General features: G+C 34.4%; 1 protein-coding gene across 2 annotated transcripts in view; it reads left to right on the top strand.

Annotated features, from left to right (window-relative positions):
• Positions 1–8,163: 8,163 nt before the first annotated feature.
• LOC127850726 (kelch-like protein 2) overlaps positions 8,164–24,154 on the top strand; it is a 19,337-nt gene continuing 3,346 nt past the window's right edge. Inside the window, exons 1-6 of one of the 2 annotated variants that reach the window (XM_052384005.1) lie at positions 8,164–8,247; positions 12,206–12,339; positions 14,361–14,560; positions 18,784–18,867; positions 19,286–19,543; positions 22,706–22,829. In XM_052384005.1, the coding sequence (XP_052239965.1) occupies positions 14,429–14,560; positions 18,784–18,867; positions 19,286–19,543; positions 22,706–22,829 (598 nt within the window). In that variant the 5' untranslated portion in view covers positions 8,164–8,247; positions 12,206–12,339; positions 14,361–14,428. Of the gene's footprint in view, positions 8,248–8,875; positions 9,255–9,707; positions 9,785–9,979; positions 10,076–10,680; positions 10,763–11,053; positions 11,186–12,205; positions 12,340–14,360; positions 14,561–18,783; positions 18,868–19,285; positions 19,544–22,705; positions 22,830–24,154 lie in introns of those variants that run through there. The other variant, XR_008035430.1, reaches the window with a different exon arrangement.

The raw sequence follows: 24,154 nt of genomic DNA, 5'->3' as shown, positions 1-24,154 counted from the left end.
ATGGAATGGGCATTACATCACCAAATAAAAATCCTCTTTAAGTCCATGAAGGGTTTATGTCGTCAAACAACCTCAAAAATCATATAAGTATTTTAAGTGGAGAGCGACCTAATGAGTGCAGCGTGTGTCGAAAGGGCTTTCTCTTTATCTCCGATCTCACTAGGCATATGACGATTCACATAGAAGAGCAGCCACACAGTTGCAGCGTGTGTGAGAAGGACTTTGTCTCCAAATGAATCCTAATAAGGCGACCGTGTTTTCATACAGGGAATCGGCCACACAGTTGCAGAGTGTGTGGAAAGGGATTTGCCATCGGCTCCAGCCTCACAATCCATATGCGGATTCACACAGGAGAGCGGCCACATTGCTGCATCGTGTGTGGAAAGTGATTTGTCACTGGCTCCAAGCTCATTTGGGCATATGAGTATTAACAACGGAGAGCGGAAACATAGTTGCAGCGTGTGTGAAAAGGGATTTGCCACCGGCTCTAGGCTTGAAAAGCATATGACGATTCATACAGTGGAGTGGCAACATGGTTGCAGTGTTTGTGGAAAGGGATTTGTCACCATTTCACACCTTACTAACCATATGAAATATTATACGGGAGATCGGCCACACAGTTGCAGTGTTTGCGGAAAGGGATTTGTCACGAGCTCCAAACTAACTCTGCATGAGGATTTACACGGGAGAGCGGCCATACCTGTACAACGTGTGTGGAAAGGCCTTAGTTACAGACTCCTCTCTCAAACGGTACATTCTGTGTCACAGGTAAGAGTTGCAGTATTTGTGGAAAGGTATTTTTCACCAGATCTTAAGTCAGGGTGCACTTGAGGTTTCATACAGGAGAGCGATTTCACAAATGATGCCTACGTGACAAAAGCTTTTCAATAACATCCTGCACACGATTAGCCACACCATGAGCACACCTTTCAAATATTCCATGTGCGGGGTGAAGTTCCGCCAAAGGTAAATCTGGAAAGACATATACGGAACCACAATAACGAGTGCATATATGAGTTTCTGTTAGAAGAAATCTGTGAAGTCATTTTCATTAAACGCTCATAAAACACGCTTCCATCATGGTGAACAGAATGGCGCGGGCTTTGCAGTTAGAGATAAATGTTAAATCACAAAAGATCCGCGCACATGGTTTGGCATATATTAGTTTATAATGATCATGCCATTTGTCGATCATGTTGTTTTATTATTTGGTCAAACATAAATCTTATTGTTGGATGAACTTGCATTAGATATACACAAATATCCATATTTAATTGACTTTACATTGCTTTAAAAAACCTTAACTTGAGCTGTTATGCTCATTACACATGACCTCACCGAAGTGAAATTGGGTTGACGCAGGGATTTTAAGATTATATGTAACGCTATGTATTTCACTTAGGGATGTTAACGAATATTCAAAAATCGACCGATTTTCGAATACTAAATTCCTTTAATAATTGTAAAAGTGTAAATGTATCGGTTTAGTACAGACGACATTCGTGTATCAGTCATTGTTTGAATAACATGTGCCATCAATTAACAACAAGAAAATTGCCATAGGATATCGGGGGAGGGGGGATAGTGTCTAAAGAGGTTATCTATAGTTGTGGAAGGGTGTTATTACAACGGGTTTACTTGTATGTCATTGTCAGTTAAGCGTCTCGCAATTAAGATACATGGTAACTCGACTTGCGTTACCTTCAGATGGGCATTCATTTTTATTGCTATATACGTATTTATTTTAAATCCATGAATATCTTGTCAGAATTCAGTAGCTTAAAGTGAAATTATGTGCATTTTTTCATTGTTGAAATTGAGCTGAAAAGAATAAACAGGTTAAAAGAGTGAGTTAAAATGTGGTAACTAACCAATTATCTACAACTGATCTTGCTACCAGTTGTTTATAAAAAAATATATTATATTCGATATTTTACATGACTGTCCAAGTTCTCTAAGCCGAAATGATCCGTAAAAGAAAATTGTGTCTTTGTGTCGTATGAACGAATCTGCACTAAAACTAAATTTAGATTCACATCGTACATTAAATCATTTCTGTCGTCAGTTGTCAAAACGAAAGTACGTATAATATTCAAATGCATTATTTTTCTCTTTTCGGGATATTATTTTAGTATGTTTGATGCTTCATTAACAAATATAAGTGTATATAAAGTGAAAATACCAAAAAATAAACATCGGTTGCGATAGACACCTATAAACATAGCATATACAGTTAGATGCGCATAATATCACTTTAAATATGCACTTACAATTTGTTTTTAATAAGAATCAATTTATTTAGGCGCAAACACGTTCATTGCAAACTAGCTATATGTTGTAGATGCATGTACAATTTAGATTCTAATTACTACAAAGTTAATGCAATTCTCAAATCCACTCTCGATTGATAAAGTACTTAGACATTTATGAAAAATGTTTGTCTGAATGTTGTGTCAGTATTTTGTTGTTACGTTTTCTTTGTGTAAATAAAATCAACACTTGCATATGTTGTGTTGTTTTTGTTAGAGAACAAAGTAGGAATATTATTTATGTATATTCAAAGATTTGATACCATCGTGGTTGTGGAGTCCTTTTTGAAAAGAAATGCGCACAAGCATTACCTGGGAAAGTAATCAACATAATTTAGTTTAGCAAGGAAGTAAATGAGGATTCCGTGCATAAGTTTACCGAATGTATCTTAACAAATGTATGAAGTAAAAATTGACGACCGTAACATCAATAATCGTTCTTAAACATTATTACTATATACCTCTTTGTAAAGATGTATATAAGATACTTTGTTTAGTGATATGTGTGGCAATCAAGAACAGTACTTAGTTCCGGACGATCGTTAGGTCGGACTTAAGAATCACCGGAGTTGTCGTATACCTTATGAAAATAAAATATAGTAAGTGAAAAATGACGAATATATATATTTGTCTATTTTCATTATAAAATTATAACAATATCGCATTTTTTTCGAAATGCATAATATATTGTACTATTTATAGTGGTATATGTGACAATCAGGAACAGCACTGTGACTATCGAAAGTTCAAACACTCGAGTAGAGAAACAAAGAATATTCGAATATATATTCGAATAATTAATTTAAAAAAATCCTAAAATAACTTTTAAGGTTCGTTTTCTTTCCTTATAATTTCCTCATTTCGATAGTTTAAAAAAATAATGAGTCAAAGGACTCTTAGCTTGAAATTTTTAAGAAACAAATTATTTTATTTTCAGTCGATAAACAACTTATATTTAAGCTTTGTATATTTTTTATACATATCCCTCTACAGGCATGGCATTTTAGAAGTCAAAACTGAATAATGTGCAAATGCTTGAACAACACTTGGGATAATACTTCAAATGCAGTCCTGTACTGCACATGTCCGTCAAATACGTAAATGCGTAGAGAAACATTTTCCAGTCAAGTGGTTTCACTATTCTTAAGGTACGTCTTAATTGAATAGTGTGATATTGTGACAGCGTTCAGACCCAGTGCCGAGCGAAATATATATGTGTCCTATAATTAAAGATGCGGAATCTGTATCGGTTCAGAAATGTGTTTATACATCTACGTTCAAACAAGATTTTGCACTGTTTCACTTTCCACAAGTATAAATACACCCCTATTGACAAAATTAACAATTTTCTTTACGCTGAAAAAAAATGGATTTGAAAAAGAAAAAGTTGCTAGTCGTTTTGGACTGTCTTTGTTTAGATTTTTAATCACTCTCTTTGACAAAGTTCTCCGGAAATATTTCGCGTGACATAATATTGTTAACCGACGGACAGACACGGAAAAAGTCGACCACAGCGGCAGAATCAAAAACATTCGGATGGCCAACGGAATGTAAACTATCTTTAGAATCAAGCCGCAGTTACCACAAACTCATCATATTATTCATAATGAAAAATGTTCATGTCCACAATTTTCTTATGAGCTTTATTCTAGCAGTAGATGGAAGGTATTTTGGTTTATATGTCTTTGTGTAATTGTGTTCCAAATTTCGCAAGTATCAAATCTTGCCAATGGCTGTAGATGGCAGTTATAGCTCTTCTTTTCCACATGGGATTGTCCAAATTGGTTTCTAAGATTTCTTCTGGATCACACAAGTCGTACAATGTACAATTGTTTGAACTTCAATTAACCAGCATGTACTTTTCCCTGTCTTTACACTAATTTGGCGCAGAGCTAAACACCTTTCGCCTACATTGTTTTCTGTTGACACACTGATTAGAATGTCACAATAACGCTTTTATGGATCATCAACTGGGAGAGGTCCGCTCAGCAGATAGATGGCTGCATCATGTTTTTTATTTTAGCAAAAACAACGTTTTGATACACCGTTTCTGCGCAAGCTCTAGCTCGTCTAGGAGACTACGCCTTTGCAACACAACATCCAGACCTTTCATCATAATAGGACTGCCTTTAAATGTTGTTCTCAACGTAGTGTTCGGCTATTATTTTGAGTGTAGATACCCGCATAGTCCAAGATGTGTAATACAGAAGTCCTTTGTGATTTTATTCATCGAAAATTGAGAACGTAATATATTTATGTGATTTGCCGTTAGGAGCACCTAAAGGCTTCAGTTTTCTCGGCTGTAGTACATATCTTTCGCAATTTGAAAATCTTCAGCCACTTTTATAATGCTTTCAGCATATGCGGGTTATTTGTGCATTAACAGTAATATCGTCTGAACATGCACTTGCATTTTATTTTATGGGTCATATAGATCACCCGAGATTTTCGGATTCAAACGGTGAGAAAAAGGATCTATTTAGACGTAATAAAGTTCGGTACCGAGCAGAACTACCTGACGCATACCTTGATTTATGTTGAATAGCTCTGACAACTCACCGCTCCATTTGACATCACTTCTTGCATCCGTAAGGATTCTTTGTTTGATTGACCAGTATATGTCAGTTTTGTCAGCTTGATTTACCATGCGGAGTAGATGGAAGTTATCAACGACATCGATTGCCGCTTTTGCATCAAGTAAGATTAGATTCACAGGTTCACAACTGTCCTTGTACTCCCATGTCACCTCCTCATTAACCACCCAGCCGCCTCCCTGCAGATACATGGATATGGGAGGCTGTGGACAATCCTGTCTCTCTTAGTTTCCGGAAAGACGTTGACCGTCGTCATATGTACGGTGCAGTGTTGTTTTATAAACATCAAAAACCGGTCCGTCTAAAACCGTATATTACTCATATCCGCGGATATTAACACAACCAAAAATGATCGAATTAAGGCAATATTGATGCTTTTCTGCTATGTTTTGATCCAAAAAATATTTTATACTGAAAACGCACAGTTTCTTTTAATTAAATGCATTCACATTTTCTCAAATTAGAGCATTTCACTAGACATGACGGGTGTAGCCTAAAAGCAGTGTCCTGTCGGTCTTATTCGTGGATATGAATTTTGTGTTACGAATATGATAATGTTGAGAAAAACACTTACATGTTTAGACGATCTTAAAATTATAAATATGTTAAGTGAATTGAAAAAAGCCTTTATCTGTTCATATTTGGTATTGTTTGTCATAGACACGCAGATGAGTCAGATATAACAATTGATTGTTATTGTTTAAATTCGGGATTTTCAGCGCTATCACACTGACGGATTGGAAACGCACTGATAACATTAACGTAAAACATATGCAACAACAACAACAGCAACGTTTAATAGCTCATAAGCATACAATTGTTTGTTTTTGCCAAATGCATGCAGTAATGTTTTTAGTCAATAAGTCGATAAGAAATTCGACATACCAGCTTCATAGTGAAGGTGGTCTGGCGACTAAACACCGACATTCGCCTTATAAGGACTTAAGTGAATAAAATTACATTGTATAAAATGGTATGGGTTTGCTAGTCTGTTAGTTTTCATAAACGATTGACAGTATATGTTGTGCATTGAAACAACCACTAAACTCAGCCCTATAAAGCGATGTTCATTACAATATTTAAATGTTGCTTTCCTGTAAGCGCAGTGGTAGGTTCACGCGCTTCTCACCTTCGCGACCCGGGTTCGATCCCCGTTCCCGGGAGCAAGTGCGTTTGGTGAGTTGTCACTATACCGGACATGTTGTGTTTCTGCCGGGAACGTAGGCTTTTCCCACACAACATAAGACCTCGTCGAAATTGAAAATATTTTAATAATAACTAAGTAGCGGGAAATTGCAGTTATAATTCAACATTCGTCCCAACTTTCGCGAGTCGAGAAAGATAATGAGGTAGGAGTGTTTAGGCACATTCCCGGTCCACTATTAATACAGCATCAGGCGCGGGAGGAGTTTACAAACCTCGAAATAAACACACACTTAAAGTATTTAAATCTTATTTATATGGTCTATTACATGGAGTAAATTTTCTTTTAAATTGAATGATAATATCGATTAATTGTAACTTATAACTGGTTTTTTACACGTGATAAAAATTGAACTGTCAATGAATGCGTATTTGATTATGTGTGATACATATCTAACATTTTATATCATTCATTTATAATGTTTTAATTTTTGGCAAATATGAATCACCCTCTTTGTGGCCAATCGTAATTGCATGTTTTTATGATGTTGTTTCGTTCCTTTTATTACGAACACTATTTATAAGTAATGACGAAATTCAATTTACTGGTAGTCAATAAGTATTTAAAATGTTAAATAAATATACCAGTTAATTTGTAAAATATTTAAATTTAAAGATACTTAACAGTTTATTATTATTAAACTTGCACATATCCATGCAGTATACAGTTTCTGATAATCTATTTTGGACAATTCACTTTTATATTTTACAAAACAGGTATGTAACATTTAACATAATTAAAGCAACACCGAAGTATTTTGGCGTAAGATAACTCCACAAAATGCTCACTACTTCTTCTGATTGAAGACATGGAAGGTGATCAACCATGTTGTAACTTAATAATTTTCTTGACAGTATCTGATCATAAGTAGACAATCACATCGTGCTGAACAAAGGGGCAATTAAACACATGACTAAAATGTGTGAGGTAATTATACAATTACGCTAATAAAATTACCAATTAATTACCGGCGAGTATTATTATTTCTTTTTAATTTTCGTTTTGAAGATGTACACACTGGCAGGTTGTAATAAGTACATAATTAATGTTGATGACCCTTCCTGTTAAATTGGCAATATGCGACGGAAATTGCCGCTGGTGTTTCAGGGTATATAGCTTTAAAAAATACGTGTAAGCTAGTTTTTGAGTAGTCCAGAATGAAAGTTCATAACGGATTAAAACTGTTGTTAGACACGGAGAGAATAGGGAATATAAAATTCTCTTTATTAGGAGAGAAAAGTTGTTGACAAGGAAATTTGAACGGTAATTAAATTATATTTCAAATAGTCATTGTTATAAAGAACGTCGATATATTAAATAATAGTACCACTTGTAAATGTTTAATAGTTCACAATATACTAAAAGATTTACTCAACAAATTCAATGTAAAACAATAACTTTAATTAAAAATAAACTCAAACGTTTGCGCATACAGACCCCGTAACCTTAGTTTTTCTTAACGAGCATTTCAAGAGGTATTTATTTAAACAAAATATAAAATATAGGCCATGCGTTATGTCATAAAGAACTCGACGTGAATCAACGGTCAGTTTTAGGGCTATCTTTTTACCGGATTCTCTCCAATTGATGAGAGTTTCCGCAAATTTAAAGTAGTCACTAAACTAAAAGCAAAGCAGTGGATTTGTAGTGGATTTGTAGTAAACAGCAATGTTTTTCTTACCACATACCAAAGACATAAAGTCAAACGTTTGCGCATACAGACCCCATAACCTTAGCTTTTCTTAATGAGCATTTCAAGAGGTATTTATTTAAACAATACAAAATATATTCTATAGGTCTTTGCACATTCACACAGAAATATAAAAAATAAAGCAAAGCAAATGCCCATACAGAGATTTGTGTCTTCGAATAATTATGTTGAGTTTTTTTTTAGAGAGTATAGCATTAAACACCAAAACTATCACTGTGGGTATGCAGACGATTTATTTCATAAATCAGCCTATCATGCGGAGCATTTCGGAGATGTCGATAAATCACGATTGCAAATCTGTTTAGTATACTGTAACCTATCCGGTATTTAGAAGAATACAACAACAACAACTACCAGAAATATATATGTAACAAATTAACTATTAAAACACGTTTATTGAGAAATTTCAATATCTACAGAAATGACTAGGTGAGTATGCAATGACGCTCATTTGAAGGCTTAACTGTAAGTAAATTTATTGCAGTATACAGATGGCAATTTCCATTTTAAATGACGATAAATGGATGTCGAGTCATTTCCGGACAGAGTTATTTTCCGGACATTTTAACATATTTCATGACTAATTTGCGAATTTTGTAATCCTGTCGTATAAGTGCTTGGATAATTAAGAAAATATCATTGGCAGGGCTCGACATTTGAAGCCACTTGTCCGGGCGGACAAGTAGACCAAAATTTCACTTGTCCTGAACCAAAAAAGCAACTTGTCCTGACCATTATTATGCTTAGTACTTTGCAAAATAATGAAATAATACAAAATGTTCAAATCATAAAGACTTTAATCATTCAATATACATGTTAACATAATTGTAGGCGATTTCAATACAAAAGGAACTGACTAGAATAACAGGAAAACGCATTATTGATTTTTAATCATTATACTAGCAATAACCACGCACCTGCTATGCAAATTATTGCGCAATCGGTGTTCAGGCAAAAAGTTTACTGAAAAATGTGGGGTGTTTTTAACCCTTCACTATGAGCATGAAAGAAGTAATCCAAATGAAAAATTTGCATATGTGGGAGGAGTTATGTCCAAATAAGCAGTATCTGACCTTGCCATGACCGGAAAATAAAAAATCATTGCTCAAAAGTGAAAGTAAAAAATTCGAAGGCCAATATTTTGCAGAAAGAAGGCAGATTCACTTGAAATTTAGCTTTTAATAAATCAATTATTGTGTTTTTTAATAAATTCTAACCATTTGAATCAGGTATATGCGCGTGAAATAATATATATTTATTTATTTCCAACACCACTATTCCTGTGCAGTAGAGTTACTCCCCTTTACGCGGAATTATTACATTGTTGTTACGGTGAATTCGGGAGCGATCTTTTGAGCAGTTTTACGGATATCCGTACGATAAACACAGTATTTGTTTGGCAGGAAGAGAAATCGTCTCATTTGGTATCGATGCAGGTATTAATTCACTTAAATCACCTAAATTATTGTGTTAATTATGTCAAAGAAAATCTGTTCCAGATCGTACCCGCGCCATGTCGTACCAGACTTGTCTTCATTTGTAACAAATGTAAAATGTAACTTCTGTGATTGATCATAATCATAAACTTAAAAGCTAAGTTACGTTATTAGTTTTAAGTTGATTATACATTTAGGGAGCATTATAATTCACACACCATCTCATTATTAGTTTTGTTAACGTGTTAAAACTGCTATAATTAATTTCAGTTCTTATTTCATTTACATGATTAATATACAAAAAATAAATGGATATTATTATATATAAAGGTTAGGTTCTAGAATTAACCTTTGCAAAATTGAGGATGCAATGCTAAGACTCGGTTATTATGTGTCGCAGGTTTTGTGCATACCGGTATTGAAATTCTATTTTATTTACTTTTTATTTTATAGAGAACATGACTGACAAAGATCTATTGGACAGTGATTATGATGGGATTTCACAAATACATGAGCACAGTTACATTGTAGTAAGTAACATTTTAAGCAGTTGCATGTTGAAGACATTGAATTTGATGGTTAACAATTATATCCTGAATTTAAACTTAATTATTTAATAATACAGAATATACACATGCCCCTACTGTAAGAAATAATATTATTGTTGGAAATGTACTTTGTAAGTATGATGACAAAAATATGTATGTGTCTGTTCATTTGCATAGATATCGGACTCTGACGAGACACAACCACCTTCACCTTTTGGTTGACAGGAATATTCCAGTGAAAGATCAGTTGTTTAACAGCCTTTTTGACAAACAGTATGTGTGACTGCATCTTATTATTAATTTTAATATTACTATTAAAATTAAATTGGAAATTACTTCAGTTGGCAAAGGAATTCCAGTTATTTCATCATATGGCGCTACATTAAAAAGATGACTTAAATGGATGAAATATTAAATGCCCTTACAATTGGCTAATTTTGATCTCAGCATGATTTTTTAGCAAACTTTGAAAAAAGAAACATTGAATCAGTAAAAGCTTGTAGAAAACATTTGCGGTTAAATGTTCTGTTCTTTCAGTTTGTCAGTATCACTTAATTAATGTTTGCATGCAGTGCACTATTATATTTCAGCATCTTTGGAGTTCCTTTCATGAAGAAAACAAGCTCATAATTAATGTATCGACAATGATTTACTAAATCCAAGAAGTTGTTTAAAGATATTGAGCTGTTACATACATTCGCCTATTATGAGTTTGAAACTTCTTACAGTAATTATTATAATATTTTTTTAATTATTTTATTATATGTTTATCTTTTTTTGAATAGGTGTGTGTTAAACTATTCTAACAAATAGTGTTTCTGTTTCATCTTACAAAAGTATATAAGATCTAATTTAGCAATGCATTGTCGATCTTTCAGAATTCCTGGTGCTGCCATTCCTAATCAACCGACATATCAAAATTTTGGATAAGAATTCAGATTACTGGCTGCATATTCAACCGTAAGTGTTTTTCCTGTTCAATTTAACTGCTAGTTCATAAATAAAATTTTGTTTAAGAGAAATAATATTACTTAGAAAATGTTCTTAAATACCAGGTTGTATCACATTTGTATTGGGTGGGTGAGGCAGTTGTACATGTTTTGGGTAATGTTTTTTTTTTAAATACTAACCAAATAAGTTTTTGTTTTTTCAACATTTATTCTTGTTTTGTTGTACATTATTTCAACTGTGATATTGAATCACATGCAAATTTGCAATTTAGAAAAATCAACTTTTTATTGTCTATTTCAGGAATTTTTGGGTCCTGGGTTGGTGGGGGGTAACGTGTTTCAGACCAGAATCCTGCCGGACCATCCAATTGCAAGGACATCTAACATAGCTGAAATGTATCTGTAATGAATTATTAAAAGTTTGGATAAAAAATGTGTTATAAATCATTATTTTAAACAAATTATACACCCAGGTTGACTATTTTGAAAAAATGAAAAATGACAATTTTTACACATGGGATTTTTCAATGTTTCTGCATTCACTAACATTACTTTAGACAATGTAAGATAGACAAACCATACATATTTGGAAATGGTTTACTAATATCTATCAGAAAATGTATAATTTTACTGGGTTTATGTCAATTTTCAAAATCAGTGGTTATTGCTAATTATACAAAGCCATAATACCTGACGAAAACTTGTGTTTTGCCACCATAAAGCAGAAAATGTTCAAAGTGATATATATATACAGTACTGAACTGATATTTTAAACAACATTAACACAACTCACTGACCAACTGTTACCTGAAAATGTCCCCTCGCCTTGGGCCATTTACAAAATAGGATTGACAAACCAATTAATCGTTAATTGTCTGTAAGATCGGTGTGTACCGGTGTCGTAAAATGCATATTCTTTACAAGGGAGAATATTCTTATTATCTTGACAAAAAAAATGTTAAGGGTTGCTTCCCTTGTGAACAGTACGGTGTAGTATCATATGGAACTATCAGAATATCTTGCTCTTTGTCGTTTAAACGTAAACAAAATATAATCAAAAGTTTTCTGGTTACTCCACAGAAATAACTGATTTAAAGGCATTTTTTCTAAGTAAACATTAAAACGACCACTTGTCTCGTCGGACTAGCAAATTCTTTATTTACTTGTCCCGACTAACAATTTGGTTGTCCCGGACAGTCGGACTACCGTTAATGTCGAGCCCTGCTATTTGGTCAGATGTAAACATACGATAAACATTTGGAAAAAAGGTAAGAAATCATAAGACAAAAGGTTAATAATTATTTTTGTAATGATTCATGGTCATATATTTATAAAATATTTGAGATTTAACACATTTATGAAAATTGCACATGACCCAACCAACATGTAGCATATTAGAATTTGTCAATTGTTTTTATTTTTTTTAATGATTATCCATATTTTATTGACTCAGCATACAATGGCCACTATGTCAATGGGAAGCATTACAAGCGCAAAAAAGATCAAAATGGCTAGAACCTCAAGCCGCGGGTTTAAAGACCCCAACCACTTAGCCAGTGCGTTTTCATCCTTAAATGATATGAGAAGGTAAGTTTTTGTTGCGATGTACCTGCTAATAGGTTGATTGAACTCGATTTGATAGGCACATAGGTATTTTATAACATGGGTTTTGCCTTCACCAGGAAGAACTTTTGAGCTGTTTGTATGTACTCAGTGAAGCTCTTATCTTCCAAGAAGAACTACTACATTAATTAGTTATATAGCAAATGGCACCAACATATTTTATCCTTTATTTCTATCCATGAGGGTATTTATTGATGAAGCTGCTTCAGCCAAGCAGCTTGTCTGAGTTATCATACCTTGAAAAAATTCTTCACAATGGCGACCTATGTAAAAAACCGAGCCAGTCCGAGTTAGTTGTAATTTTGTCAATCTGCATACCTCCCTGATTATCATTGATAAAGGTAAATGCAGCTTGGTTCCTGTCCTCTTTCAAAATTATCGAGAGGTTCAGGACAGGAACCAGACACGAACCTGCCAGGTGGCACTTCAAACGCTTTGACGCTGGGAAAACCCCTGAGTTATTTTTAGATTTGATCGAGAAAGTAACCCGCCTACCAGTTTCGCTGAATGGGTCAACTTCCCCACGGGTACTACTTCCCCGTACCCCCCAATTTTTTTTCATACCCAAAAATTTTCGTACCCAATTTCTTTTTTGTACCCAATTTTTGTGTACCCAATTTGTTTTGAACCCAAATTTTTTTTCGTACCCATTTTTTTTTTTTACACAAATTTTTGTTCGTGCCAATTTTTTATTCCAAATTTGTTGGGGCATAATTTTTTCGAACACAAAAATGTTTGTACCCAATTTTTTTTTTACCCAAAATTTTCGTACCCACTTACACAATTGTGGTGATGCAGATAAACTTAAATTGATGCTTTTATATCCATCCTCTTCAAAAGCATTGTCACACCAGTACTGTCAGTACTTTGATTTTGTATCTAAAATTCTAATCAATTCAGTTTTGTTCACTTTGTAATTACATGTTTCTTCAGAAGAGTATAAATTGTGTTTTCTTTTGCAGGCATCTTAATGATATAACATTTACATTTCACTTCATAAAATTTAGAAATAATCATGGATGAATGTATAGAAACAATAATTATATAAAATTAAATAGCGTACTTGGACCTTTGATCGATAGGGACCTGATATTTACAATTTTGTTTGACTCGTGATGGCATCACACGCATGCGCTCCGAGTATTTTGTTTCATTAACATTATTACGCTTGAAAATAAAGACAAATACAACAAACATGCAGAAAATAGATATTATTGCATTTTAAAATCTTATGTTTACTAAAATAATCAACATTTATCCATAGTCCATACATTTTTTTGGTTCTCTTCATTAAATTTCAACATCATTTGCAAAGTGAAGCAGACAACAGCACCAGTGTAAAAACAACACTTTCATTTATTTGATTTATTAAAAAAATTACTTTCACTTTCTCAGATATTCAGAAATGATGCATGAAATCATCCTAGATTCTAACATAAAAAACTGTGCCAAAACAAAGCATCAGGTGATATAAGCTTGTTCAGTGGGAGTGCCCCCTTCCTATTTGACCTTTATTTTATCAAATCTTTTAAAACTAACAAGGTATGCCAAAATTGATACAAACAAATGTCGAAGGTGTGTGTTTATGAAATTCTTGAGAACTTTTTTGTGCCCGTGTTTATAAAAAAAAGAATGACAGATACAACAGAAACTTGTAAAATTGTAAATAGACGTTGTAAAAAAGTTTAAGTACTGTTTAAGTTGATATACAATATGTTCAGTGAATCAAATCTTTAAGTTTTAAATCGTCGAAGTTAAGTCGTTTATTGTTGCATTGTTTGCATTTATTAAGAAATTATGTTCCATGTTTATTGAATATATTGATAATTGGTCACCAGAGTATATGCTTTTTCTTGAGTCAAATTTTTATAAATTATGTAGTCATACCAGTTTAGCACATTTATTATGTTATCAGATGTGATTGCTTCACATGTTTACTTTTCAATTTAATTTCACACAAAATGTCATGTGCGATGTCGTTCTAGTGGCCAGTGCAACAGAGATTCCCTGTCATAAAGTAGTCCTGTGTGCCTGCAGCCAGTATTTCTACGCCATGTTCACTGGCAATATGGCTGAGGCCAAAGCCAACCACATCGAATTGAAAGATATAGACCCTTTAGCACTGGTGCTATTGATAGAATTTGTATACACATCAGAAATACAGGTTACCGAAGAAAATGTGCAGGTAAAGTGAGACATGAAAGCATTTATGATTTTGTTTATTTGAAACTTAAGTAGTAATGAACGCTTAAGCCGTACTACTGCATCCAAAAACTAGGTCAAATGTTACATAAACATTGATACCAATCATGAGGCCATATTTATGACTCAATCTTGATAAAACTTGATAGGAATGTTTATCTTGACGTTTTTCAGGCATGATAGGCAGTCTTGCCATATTTTTTTAGGCACTTGCCCGGTTGTACGACCAGCTTAGGGATTTCACTATCGAGAATCAATTTGAACTAACCTGAATAAACCATACTACAGTTATTATTCTGTAATATTTGTAAAAAATATATTGAAGAAACATAGAACAATGAAGAAAAAAATATATTGAAGAAACATAGAACAATGAAGATTAACAAAATAAACACTGTATACATTCTGTTTTTATTCACGGTTTATGTCTGACCAACAATTTAGACGTCTCTATTTCATCAGTGTCTAGTCACTGACATCCAGGTCTGACATGACATCTAAGCTTTTAAAGATGATATAAAAAAAATGTAATTGCACTTGTGACTAAAATTTCTTGTGCTTCCGAAAAGTAGGTTAACAGGTCAAATTTAAGCAAAATGGTGTTACCACTCTAGATAGAGGCCACATTTATGACTTAATATTAATAAAATGTGGTCAGAATGTTCATCATGACAATATTTAGGCCAATTTTTAATCTCGGTAATGTGTGTCCAAAAGCAAGATCACCAGGTCAAATCTTAGAAACACCTTGTTATCAATCTAGATGCCTTTTTAGCTCGACTATTATATATGAAATATATACAGTGGAGCTATCCTACTCACCCCGGCGTCGGCGTTAGCTTACCCGTTAGCGTTGGCGTGCAAATGTTTAAGTTTGCGTACCACCCCAAATATTTTCAATGTCCCTTGACATATTGCTTTCATAGTTTGCATACTTCTTTGCCAACATGACCCAATCTATAAACAAGAGTAGACAACTGTATCAAGCATTTTGTAATAATTATGGCCCTTTTTTCACTTAGAATATGCATATTATTGATAAATCTATGTTAAAGTTTGCATACCACCCCAAATATTTTCAATGTCCCTTGACATATTGCTTTCATATTTTGCATACTTCTTTACCAACATGATGCCAACCTATAAACAAGAGCAGACAACTGTATCAATCATTTTGTAAGACTTATGGCCCTTATTTCACTTAGAATATGTATATTATTGATAAATCTATGTTAAAGTTTGCGTACCACCTCAAATATTTTCAATGTCCCTTGACATATTGCTTTCATATTTTGCATACTTCTTTACCAACATGACCCCAACCTATAAACAAGAGCAGACAACTGTATCAAGCATTTTGTAAGAATTATGGTCCTTTTTCCATTTACAATATGCATATTACTTTAGTTACATTGCCATAACTTCTTTATTTATGATCAGATTTTATGAATACTTTGACAAAACAACACCTTAATACCACAATGGATTCCAACCAAACAATACCCCACGCCCCAACCCAGAATCCCTGCCCCCCCCTCCCCACCCCCCAATTTTTTTTTCCTTTTTTGTTATTTTTGAAAGATCATCTAATAAATGACCACACCCCACATTATACCCCCCTCTCAACCCCCCCCTACCCCCCCCAAAAAAAATAATTTTTTTTTTCCTTTTTTAACCAGGTTTTCCGAAGGAAAAAACTGGTTATTAGATTGGCGAATGCGGGCGGGCTGGCTGGCTGGCTGGCGGGCTGGCGGAATAAGCTTGTCCGGGCCATGACTATGTCGTTCATTGTCAGATTTTAAAATCATTTGGCACATTTGTTCACCATCATTGGACGGTGTGTCGCGCGAAATAATTACGTCGATATCTCCAAGGTCAAGGTCACACTTTGAGTTCAAAGGTCAAAAATGGCCATAAATGAGCTTGTCCGAGCCATAACTATGTCGTTCATCGTCAGATTTTAAAATCATTTGGCACATTTGTTCACCATCATTGGACGGTGTGTCGCGCGAAATAATTACGTCGATATCTCCAAGGTCAAGGTCACACTTTGAGTTCAAAGGTCAAAAATGGCCATAAATGAGCTTGTCCTGGCCATAACTATGTCATTCATTGTGAGATTTTAAAATCATTTGGCACATTTGTTCACCATCATGGGACGGTGTGTCCCACGAAAGAATCACGTCAATATCTCCAATGTCAAGGTCGCCACGACTAAAAATAGATTTAAAAAAAAAAAAAACTTACAAAGGGGGTTAATTTTTTTTGGTCATTTCAAAAGTTCAGTTTGAGTTTTCTTCCTTTATCAGATTTTTTTTTAACAATGAAAACCTGGTTTTGTGACAATTTTGTCCCTTGTTATTTATTTACTTTATTTTTGAAGGACCGTCGAAACTTCCCGTCCAAGCTATTGCTATCAAACTTGAAATAAAATCTATTTAGTTTGTTTTATGTCTTTACAAATGTTCAATAGATTGTGGAAAATATGCCTGAACTATTACCTTGACCTTATTGAATAATTTGAACAATTACCCCATGATGGCTTACGTTATACTGTCAAGCACTCGAATAGTCGAGCGCGCTGTCCTCTGACAGCTCTTGTTATTAATCGGTTCAATGGAATATGGCAATAATGTTTGGTTTTACAGTATAAAGGTGATACTTGTATCAAGGAAAGGTGATACTTGTATCAAGGTCAAGTGGGGTAAAAAACTAAGTCTTTACATTCCCAAAAGTGCCGAACCGTCGGACCTGACAGATGTTTTTAAGACAGGTCCCATTGAAAATGCTATGTTTTGGGTCCGAATATCTGGCAAATAATTTAAGAGCAAAATTTATTTTATTTCGTACTTAACACTTGAAAATAAAAGAGAGCTTATATGACATATGAGCAGTAAAACTTGCGTTGTATTTTTGTTAATATTCATGAAATGTTACTGCGCATGCGCACTCAAAACGTTTTCCTCCTATGTGAGTAAATAGTCAAGGTCACAGTGACTCGAAATAGTAAAATGGTTTCCGGATGATAACTCAAGAATGCTTACGCCTAGGATCATGAAACTTCATAGGTACATTGATCATGACTGAAAAAAGACCCATATTAATTTTCAGGTTACTAGGTCAAAGGTCAAGGTCACAGTGACTCAAAACAGTAAAATGGTTTCCTGATGATAAACTCAAGAATAATCAGGCCTAGGATCATGCAACTTCATATGTACATTGATCATAACTGGCAGATGACCCCTATTGATTTTCAGTCACTAGGTCGAAGGTCAAGGTCACAGTGACAACAAATGTATTCACACAATGGCTGCCACTACATGATCTGAAAAATCCTTAAATATTATTATTTGTTTTTGTTTTACAAACATATCACACATCCGTGTATTCCTTTTCTTTTCTATAAACATTATATTAAAAGTAATCCTATTTGGATTTTGACATTTAAAACTCAGATCACAAAGTTTCAAGACTGCAACAACCCATTGCAGTAAATACTGAACAATGGGTCTAGTAATGATGGTACCACATTATCCACATATAATAAATAGTATGTGTTTTCACCATCAATACTTATAAAAATTGGGCTATTCTCCTCCTCTCTCTTTTCAACACAAACAACATTCATATAATAATAATAATAATAATAACAATAATAATAATAATATTAATATAACTTCGTTATTATAAAAATAATATATATATAAGCCATAACGATTTAAGTACTTCAATTATGAAAGCTGCTTAATAAAAGCCATAACGATTTGAGTATTTCAATTATGAAAGCTCTTGTTTCTTTCGTGCCATTCTTTTAGTATGGAAATGCCTTCCTTAAAAGCCTACATGGCTATAAGTCTTCTTCGTGGCTGAGTACTGTTTACAAAAGTTGTAAAGGCACTAAATGCAATTATCATAAATTATTTTGATTGCTCCAAATTTTTGTTGTTTTTTATTTATTACTGAAGAACTCATCTTGAAATCGCAGCAATTCATATTCAAATGTTAATTGCATTTATCAGTTTGTGCCAAAATCAGACAAACGAGAAACAAATCTGTATAACCATGTTGGAGCTTAAATACTTAATTGAACATTTCAGTTATGTTCTTTCTTTTTCTTTTGAAAGTGCATGTAAAATATAAATTAAACACAGTAAGAGCACTCGGTTCTGACATGGTCATATCAATGAAGTGTGCACTCTGTTCCAGGGAGCTGATCCAGTATCATTGCCGGTGGAAAGTGTGTGCAAGCTTATCTGTAGTGACCAACTTGCAGTCATCTCCGAAGAACAGGTACTGGTTGGGTGAACAGTTGTAGAAATGTATATGTCTTTATTGAATCATTCGGAGCCCTTCCTTGCTAACAAATTCAAAATTGAATGTCTGCTTCAAAACTCTACTCAATTTGATTCGAATGAAGACATTATTATAATATTGATCATATGGTTCTATTTATAGGTTATTGGGGTTTTAGTAGCTTTAACAAAAATTGCAGCCATGTAATAAACATTAGAACCATGTGTGAATGCAATATTGATTTTGACCCTTACTGAAAGTGTTGACTGCTGGAGTGTTTGAATGCTATCATTCAGAAACAAGGACTGATTATAACAATGGTACTGATTCAAATAAACTTCTCGCCTCAGGCTTTTCTTAAAATTACTTTGTATAAAATGTTTACCTGTTGTGATCTACACTTCTGCCCACGCAGGTATTGGAGGCGGTATTGTCTTGGGTGAACCATGACCGCAGCAGCCGACAGGAAGTGATCTCGCAACTCATGGAAAACGTGCATCTGCCCCTAATGTCGCAGGAGTATCTCATGCAGCGGGTTGAAGAGGAGCCCCTCATGAAGGCAAACTGTTGCTGTAAGGACTTCCTATTTGAGGCAATGAAGTTCCATTTGCTGAAGGGGGAACAGAAGGCGATATTCAAGACACCCCGGACCATACCAAGAACTCCTCGTAAGGTACAATATTTTTATATAATAGTCAAACACTGGCAAGCTTTTGTAAATAAAGTTTTTTATTTGCTTTTAATTGAATAATTGAATAAAAATGTGCGGGTTGTACTGTTCATTTTATGTTTTTAAACGTTTGTTGGAATTAATCTAAAGAAGAATAACGCAAGGAGGTGGGTGGGTTGCCTTCAATTGGTATGACCTACCCTTTAAAAATATGGTGTCATTCCATTTTTATGCTTTGCCCTTTAAAAATACATCTATCTCTTTTCTGTGCCGTTTTTATTTCTAAGTGTTCTGGTAAATACAGACACACGCAATGTGAGATTCTTTATTGGCTAGTGATGATTCTATTTTATAAGTAACATATTATATTACTTAATATTTACATCATATTATACTGGCGCGGCAGAGGCCGATGCCTATCCCCACGCTGCATAGATGATATATTAAAAGGCAATTTTGGGTGGGCAAGGCCTATGTTGGTGGGGCCCCTGGGTGGGTTATGTGGACATGGATGGTCGAGATAGACCGTGTTGTCATAAGAGATGTTCAGTATTAATTTGAATTCAATTGGTGAATAAATGAAGAAGTTATTTTAAAACAAAATTTTGGTGGGCATGGTCTATGTGGGCGGTGCGCCTCAGGGTTGGTAATGGGGCCATGCATAGTTGAGATTGACTGTATTGTCATAAGAGAAGTTCAGAATCAATTAGAAGTGAATCGGTGTAGAAATGAAGAAGTTATTGTAAAATAACCTAAACAAATGAGTGAAAATCTCTGACTGTGCCCCATCCCAACCCCCAAAACTTTAATAAAAATTCCAAAAATATGTAGTGCACTGTCACACATATGCTAATAGCTACCATAAATTTAAGTTTCAAGGTTCTAGTGCTAATAGTGTAAGAGGAGATAGTGACCAGGACAGATGGATGAACAAACAGCGGAGATAACCACATAATTCCCCCGCTCCAATTTTGAGCATGGGGATAATCAATAATAAATAAGAATCAAAGTACTGACAGTACTGGTGTGACGATGCTTTTGAAGAGGATGGATATGAAAGCATCAATTTAAGTTTATCTACATCACCACAATAGTGTATGTGGGTAGGAAAATTTTGGGTATGAAAAAAAATTTGGGTACAACTGTTTTGGGTACGAAAAAAAATATGCCAAAAAAAAAATGGGTACGAAAAAAAAGTTGGGTACGAAAAGAAAGTTGGGTAGGAAAAAATAATTGGGTACGAAAACAAATTTCGGTACTCTCTATAAATTTGAAAGAGGACAGGAACCAAGCTGCCTTTACCTTTATCAATGGCCTTTGGGTGGGTAATGTGGACATGGATGATCGAGATAGACCGTGTTGTCATAAGAGATGTTCAGTATTAATTTGAAGTCATTGGTGAATAAATGAAGAAGTTATGTTAAAACAAAATTTTGTGCCCCACCCCAACCCCCATTGGCCACTATCTCCTCCTAAACTATTAGCACTAGAACGTTGAAACTTACTCACATGGTAGTTATGAGCATATGTGCGACGGTGCACTATTTGGAGTTTTGATTTGACACCTGGGTCAAAAGTTATTATCATGTGTGTCGCATCTTGTTAGTAAAATGAGTTTTTTTTACCCATTTATTTACCCATAACTTTTGACCCAGGGGTCAGATCAAAATTCCGAATAGTGCACCGTCGCACATATGCTCATAGCTATCATGTGTGTAAGTTTCAACGTTCTAGTGCTAATAGTGTAGGAGGAGATAGTGTCCAGGACAGACGGACAATACAATATCCCAACGCTTTTAAAAGCCTGGGGATAATAAAGAACTTACCTCACGGAATAATGTTGAATGGATGTTTGAATATAATAACTTAGGTGGAAACACCGTTAATAATAAACACTTTCAATATACACATGTACATTGTTTACCATGCAAAGATGTTTCATGAATGAGATCCCCTGCTGCTTTTTTCAGGATCCCTCCCCCTGCTATTTTTTCAGTCTGGCTAAATTACTACCTTATCACATGAAAAGTAAACAAATGAAAATTGTAGAAGTGTTTTGGTGTATAAGTTTAACTTACTCACAGATTTTAATTTAATATTATCTACCAATTTTACATATTATAAAAAATGAAGAAAAACTACCAAAAATATTTTCTTTTGTTATGCATTTGAACAGCAAGGTTAAAGGAGCCGTTTAACAGATTTCACGTTATGGTAAATTGACAAAATTAAAAGAAGTTGTTTCAGATTCGCAAATTTTTGTTTTAGTTATGATATTTTTGAGGAAATAGTAATACTTACCATTAACCATGCTCTTAAATATATTTTTTATGCATCTTTTGACGATTTGAAAACCTGAAAATTATAAAGCGTAGTGCGACGCGAAACGATTTAATAATTTGGAAAATTCTGTTGCTGTCCTTATATTTTGGGAAACTACAAGGATTGCTTATATAAGTAAAAAATACATCCGCTCTAAGCATGAGCATGGATTGTACAGTGGTCTAGGCAGGAGACATTTTGCTCCAGGACTTTAGGGGTCAGTGGTTCGAGCCCTGTGGAGGTCTAGTTTTTTTTATTTTTAATTGTATTCTTGTTTTTTTACTGGAGATTTTTAGGTCAAATGTTGAAATTTATCAATATAAAGCATTTAATGACACATTTCAATACATGCCAAAATCTTTTAAACGGCCCCTTTAATTTCGTCACAAATTGAATTTTATTTTATGTTTAAAAAGTATGCCTTGTATGCATTTACAATCCATTGCATACTTCAATGTTGTTCATAATCCAAATATATACTGTCTGCATGCCCCAGTGGTGAAGAGTTTATAGAGCGCGAACAACTTGTTAAACTATAGAATATAGTGGCCAGCATAGCTCCAGACCAAGTATGAATATACTACCCTGTTGGTGTATGCAACAACACAACCTTGCTTGACTATGGTGGACAGCGAATCTTTCGACAAGACTGCGTTAATGTTCAGGCCAGTTCGGAGCTCAACTGGCTGCTTATTGCATAATACTTATTTTGCATGACATTGCTCATATAGAATACAGTAAAGGAGTATTGGTATTTATCAGAAAAGCTGTATCATAAGTCAATATGGCCTGACCTGTAATTTACAACAGGCAAACTCTAAACTATGAGGCTACACAATTCAGGTGATTCTTGTGATAGGAGGAGATAAGGGGAGAGAAGTATTCAGCAGCGTGGATTGCTTTGATATCAAGGGAGACCGCTGGCACCAGCAGCTGGCAGTATTTCCGTCGAAGAGAAGTAGATGTGGTGAGAATTATATGAACATTTTGAGCTGGGGCCACATCTTGGATTATCTTTCACATATTGTGACTGTTGTTTTAATATATTTATGGCTAAAAAGATCATCAAAATGATGTTGTTTTAAATTAAAATGGTACTTCATCTTGTACAAAGTTGCATGTTATATAAACTTGTTTTGCACAATTATTATGCTATATTCCCATCTTGTACAGAGTTATACTGTTATGCATGAAACAGTTTTTTAGCCCGGTGTTTTAGAAGAAAACCCGAGGTATTGTCTTAGCCAGCTTGTCGTGTCGTCCGCCGTCCGCGTTGTGCTAAAACCTTAACATTTTGTTAAGGTTTTGAACATTGGTTCTAAAATCAAATTGCTTCCACCTACAATTTGAAACTAAATATGTAGATGCACCTTGATGACTTCTACATGCCACACCCATTTTTGGGTCACTAGGTCAAAAGTCAAAGTCACTGTGAACTTAAAAAAAAAAAATCTGACAAGCTTTCATTTATTCAAAACTGCACCCGTAGCCGAGTGTGGCACCCTTTATGCGTTGCTCTTGTCTTATTAGTCACTTTTATTTCATCAAATCTTATTAACATATTTTGCCATTTAAATGTTTGTACTTTAGAGTAAATTAGTTTTCATATGTATAAATAAGAATAACCAAATCACAGTAGGTCATTTTTAACCAGGTTTTCCGAAGGAAAAAACTGGTTATTAGATTGGCGAATGCGGGCTGGCTGGCTGGCGGGCTGGCGGAATAAGCTTGTCCGGGCCATAACTATGTCGTTCATTGTCAGATTTTAAAATCATTTGGCACATTTGTTCACCATCATTGGACGGTGTGTCGCGCGAAATAATTACGTCGATATCTCCAAGGTCAAGGTCACACTTTGAGTTCAAAGGTCAAAAATGGCCATAAATGAGCTTGTCCGAGCCATAACTATGTCGTTCATCGTCAGATTTTAAAATCATTTGGCACATTTGTTCACCAGCATTGGACGGTGTGTCGCGCGAAATAATTACGTCGATATCTCCAAGGTCAAGGTCACACTTTGAGTTCAAAGGTCAAAAATGGCCATAAATGAGCTTGTCCTGGCCATAACTATGTCATTCATTGTGAGATTTTAAAATCATTTGGCACATTTGTTCACCATCATGGGACGGTGTGTCCCACGAAAGAATCACGTCAATATCTCCAATGTCAAGGTCGCCACGACTAAAAATAGATTTAAAAAAAAAAAAAAAACTTACAAAGGGGGTTAATTTTTTTTGGTCATTTCAAAAGTTCAGTTTGAGTTTTCTCTTTTTATCAGATTTTTTTTTCACA

This window comes from Dreissena polymorpha, chromosome 11 (genome assembly GCF_020536995.1).
Source record: "Dreissena polymorpha isolate Duluth1 chromosome 11, UMN_Dpol_1.0, whole genome shotgun sequence".
Classification (NCBI taxonomy): domain Eukaryota; kingdom Metazoa; phylum Mollusca; class Bivalvia; order Myida; family Dreissenidae; genus Dreissena; species Dreissena polymorpha.
Note: the sequence above shows the minus strand (reverse complement) of the source record. Positions and strands in the feature narration are given on the sequence as shown.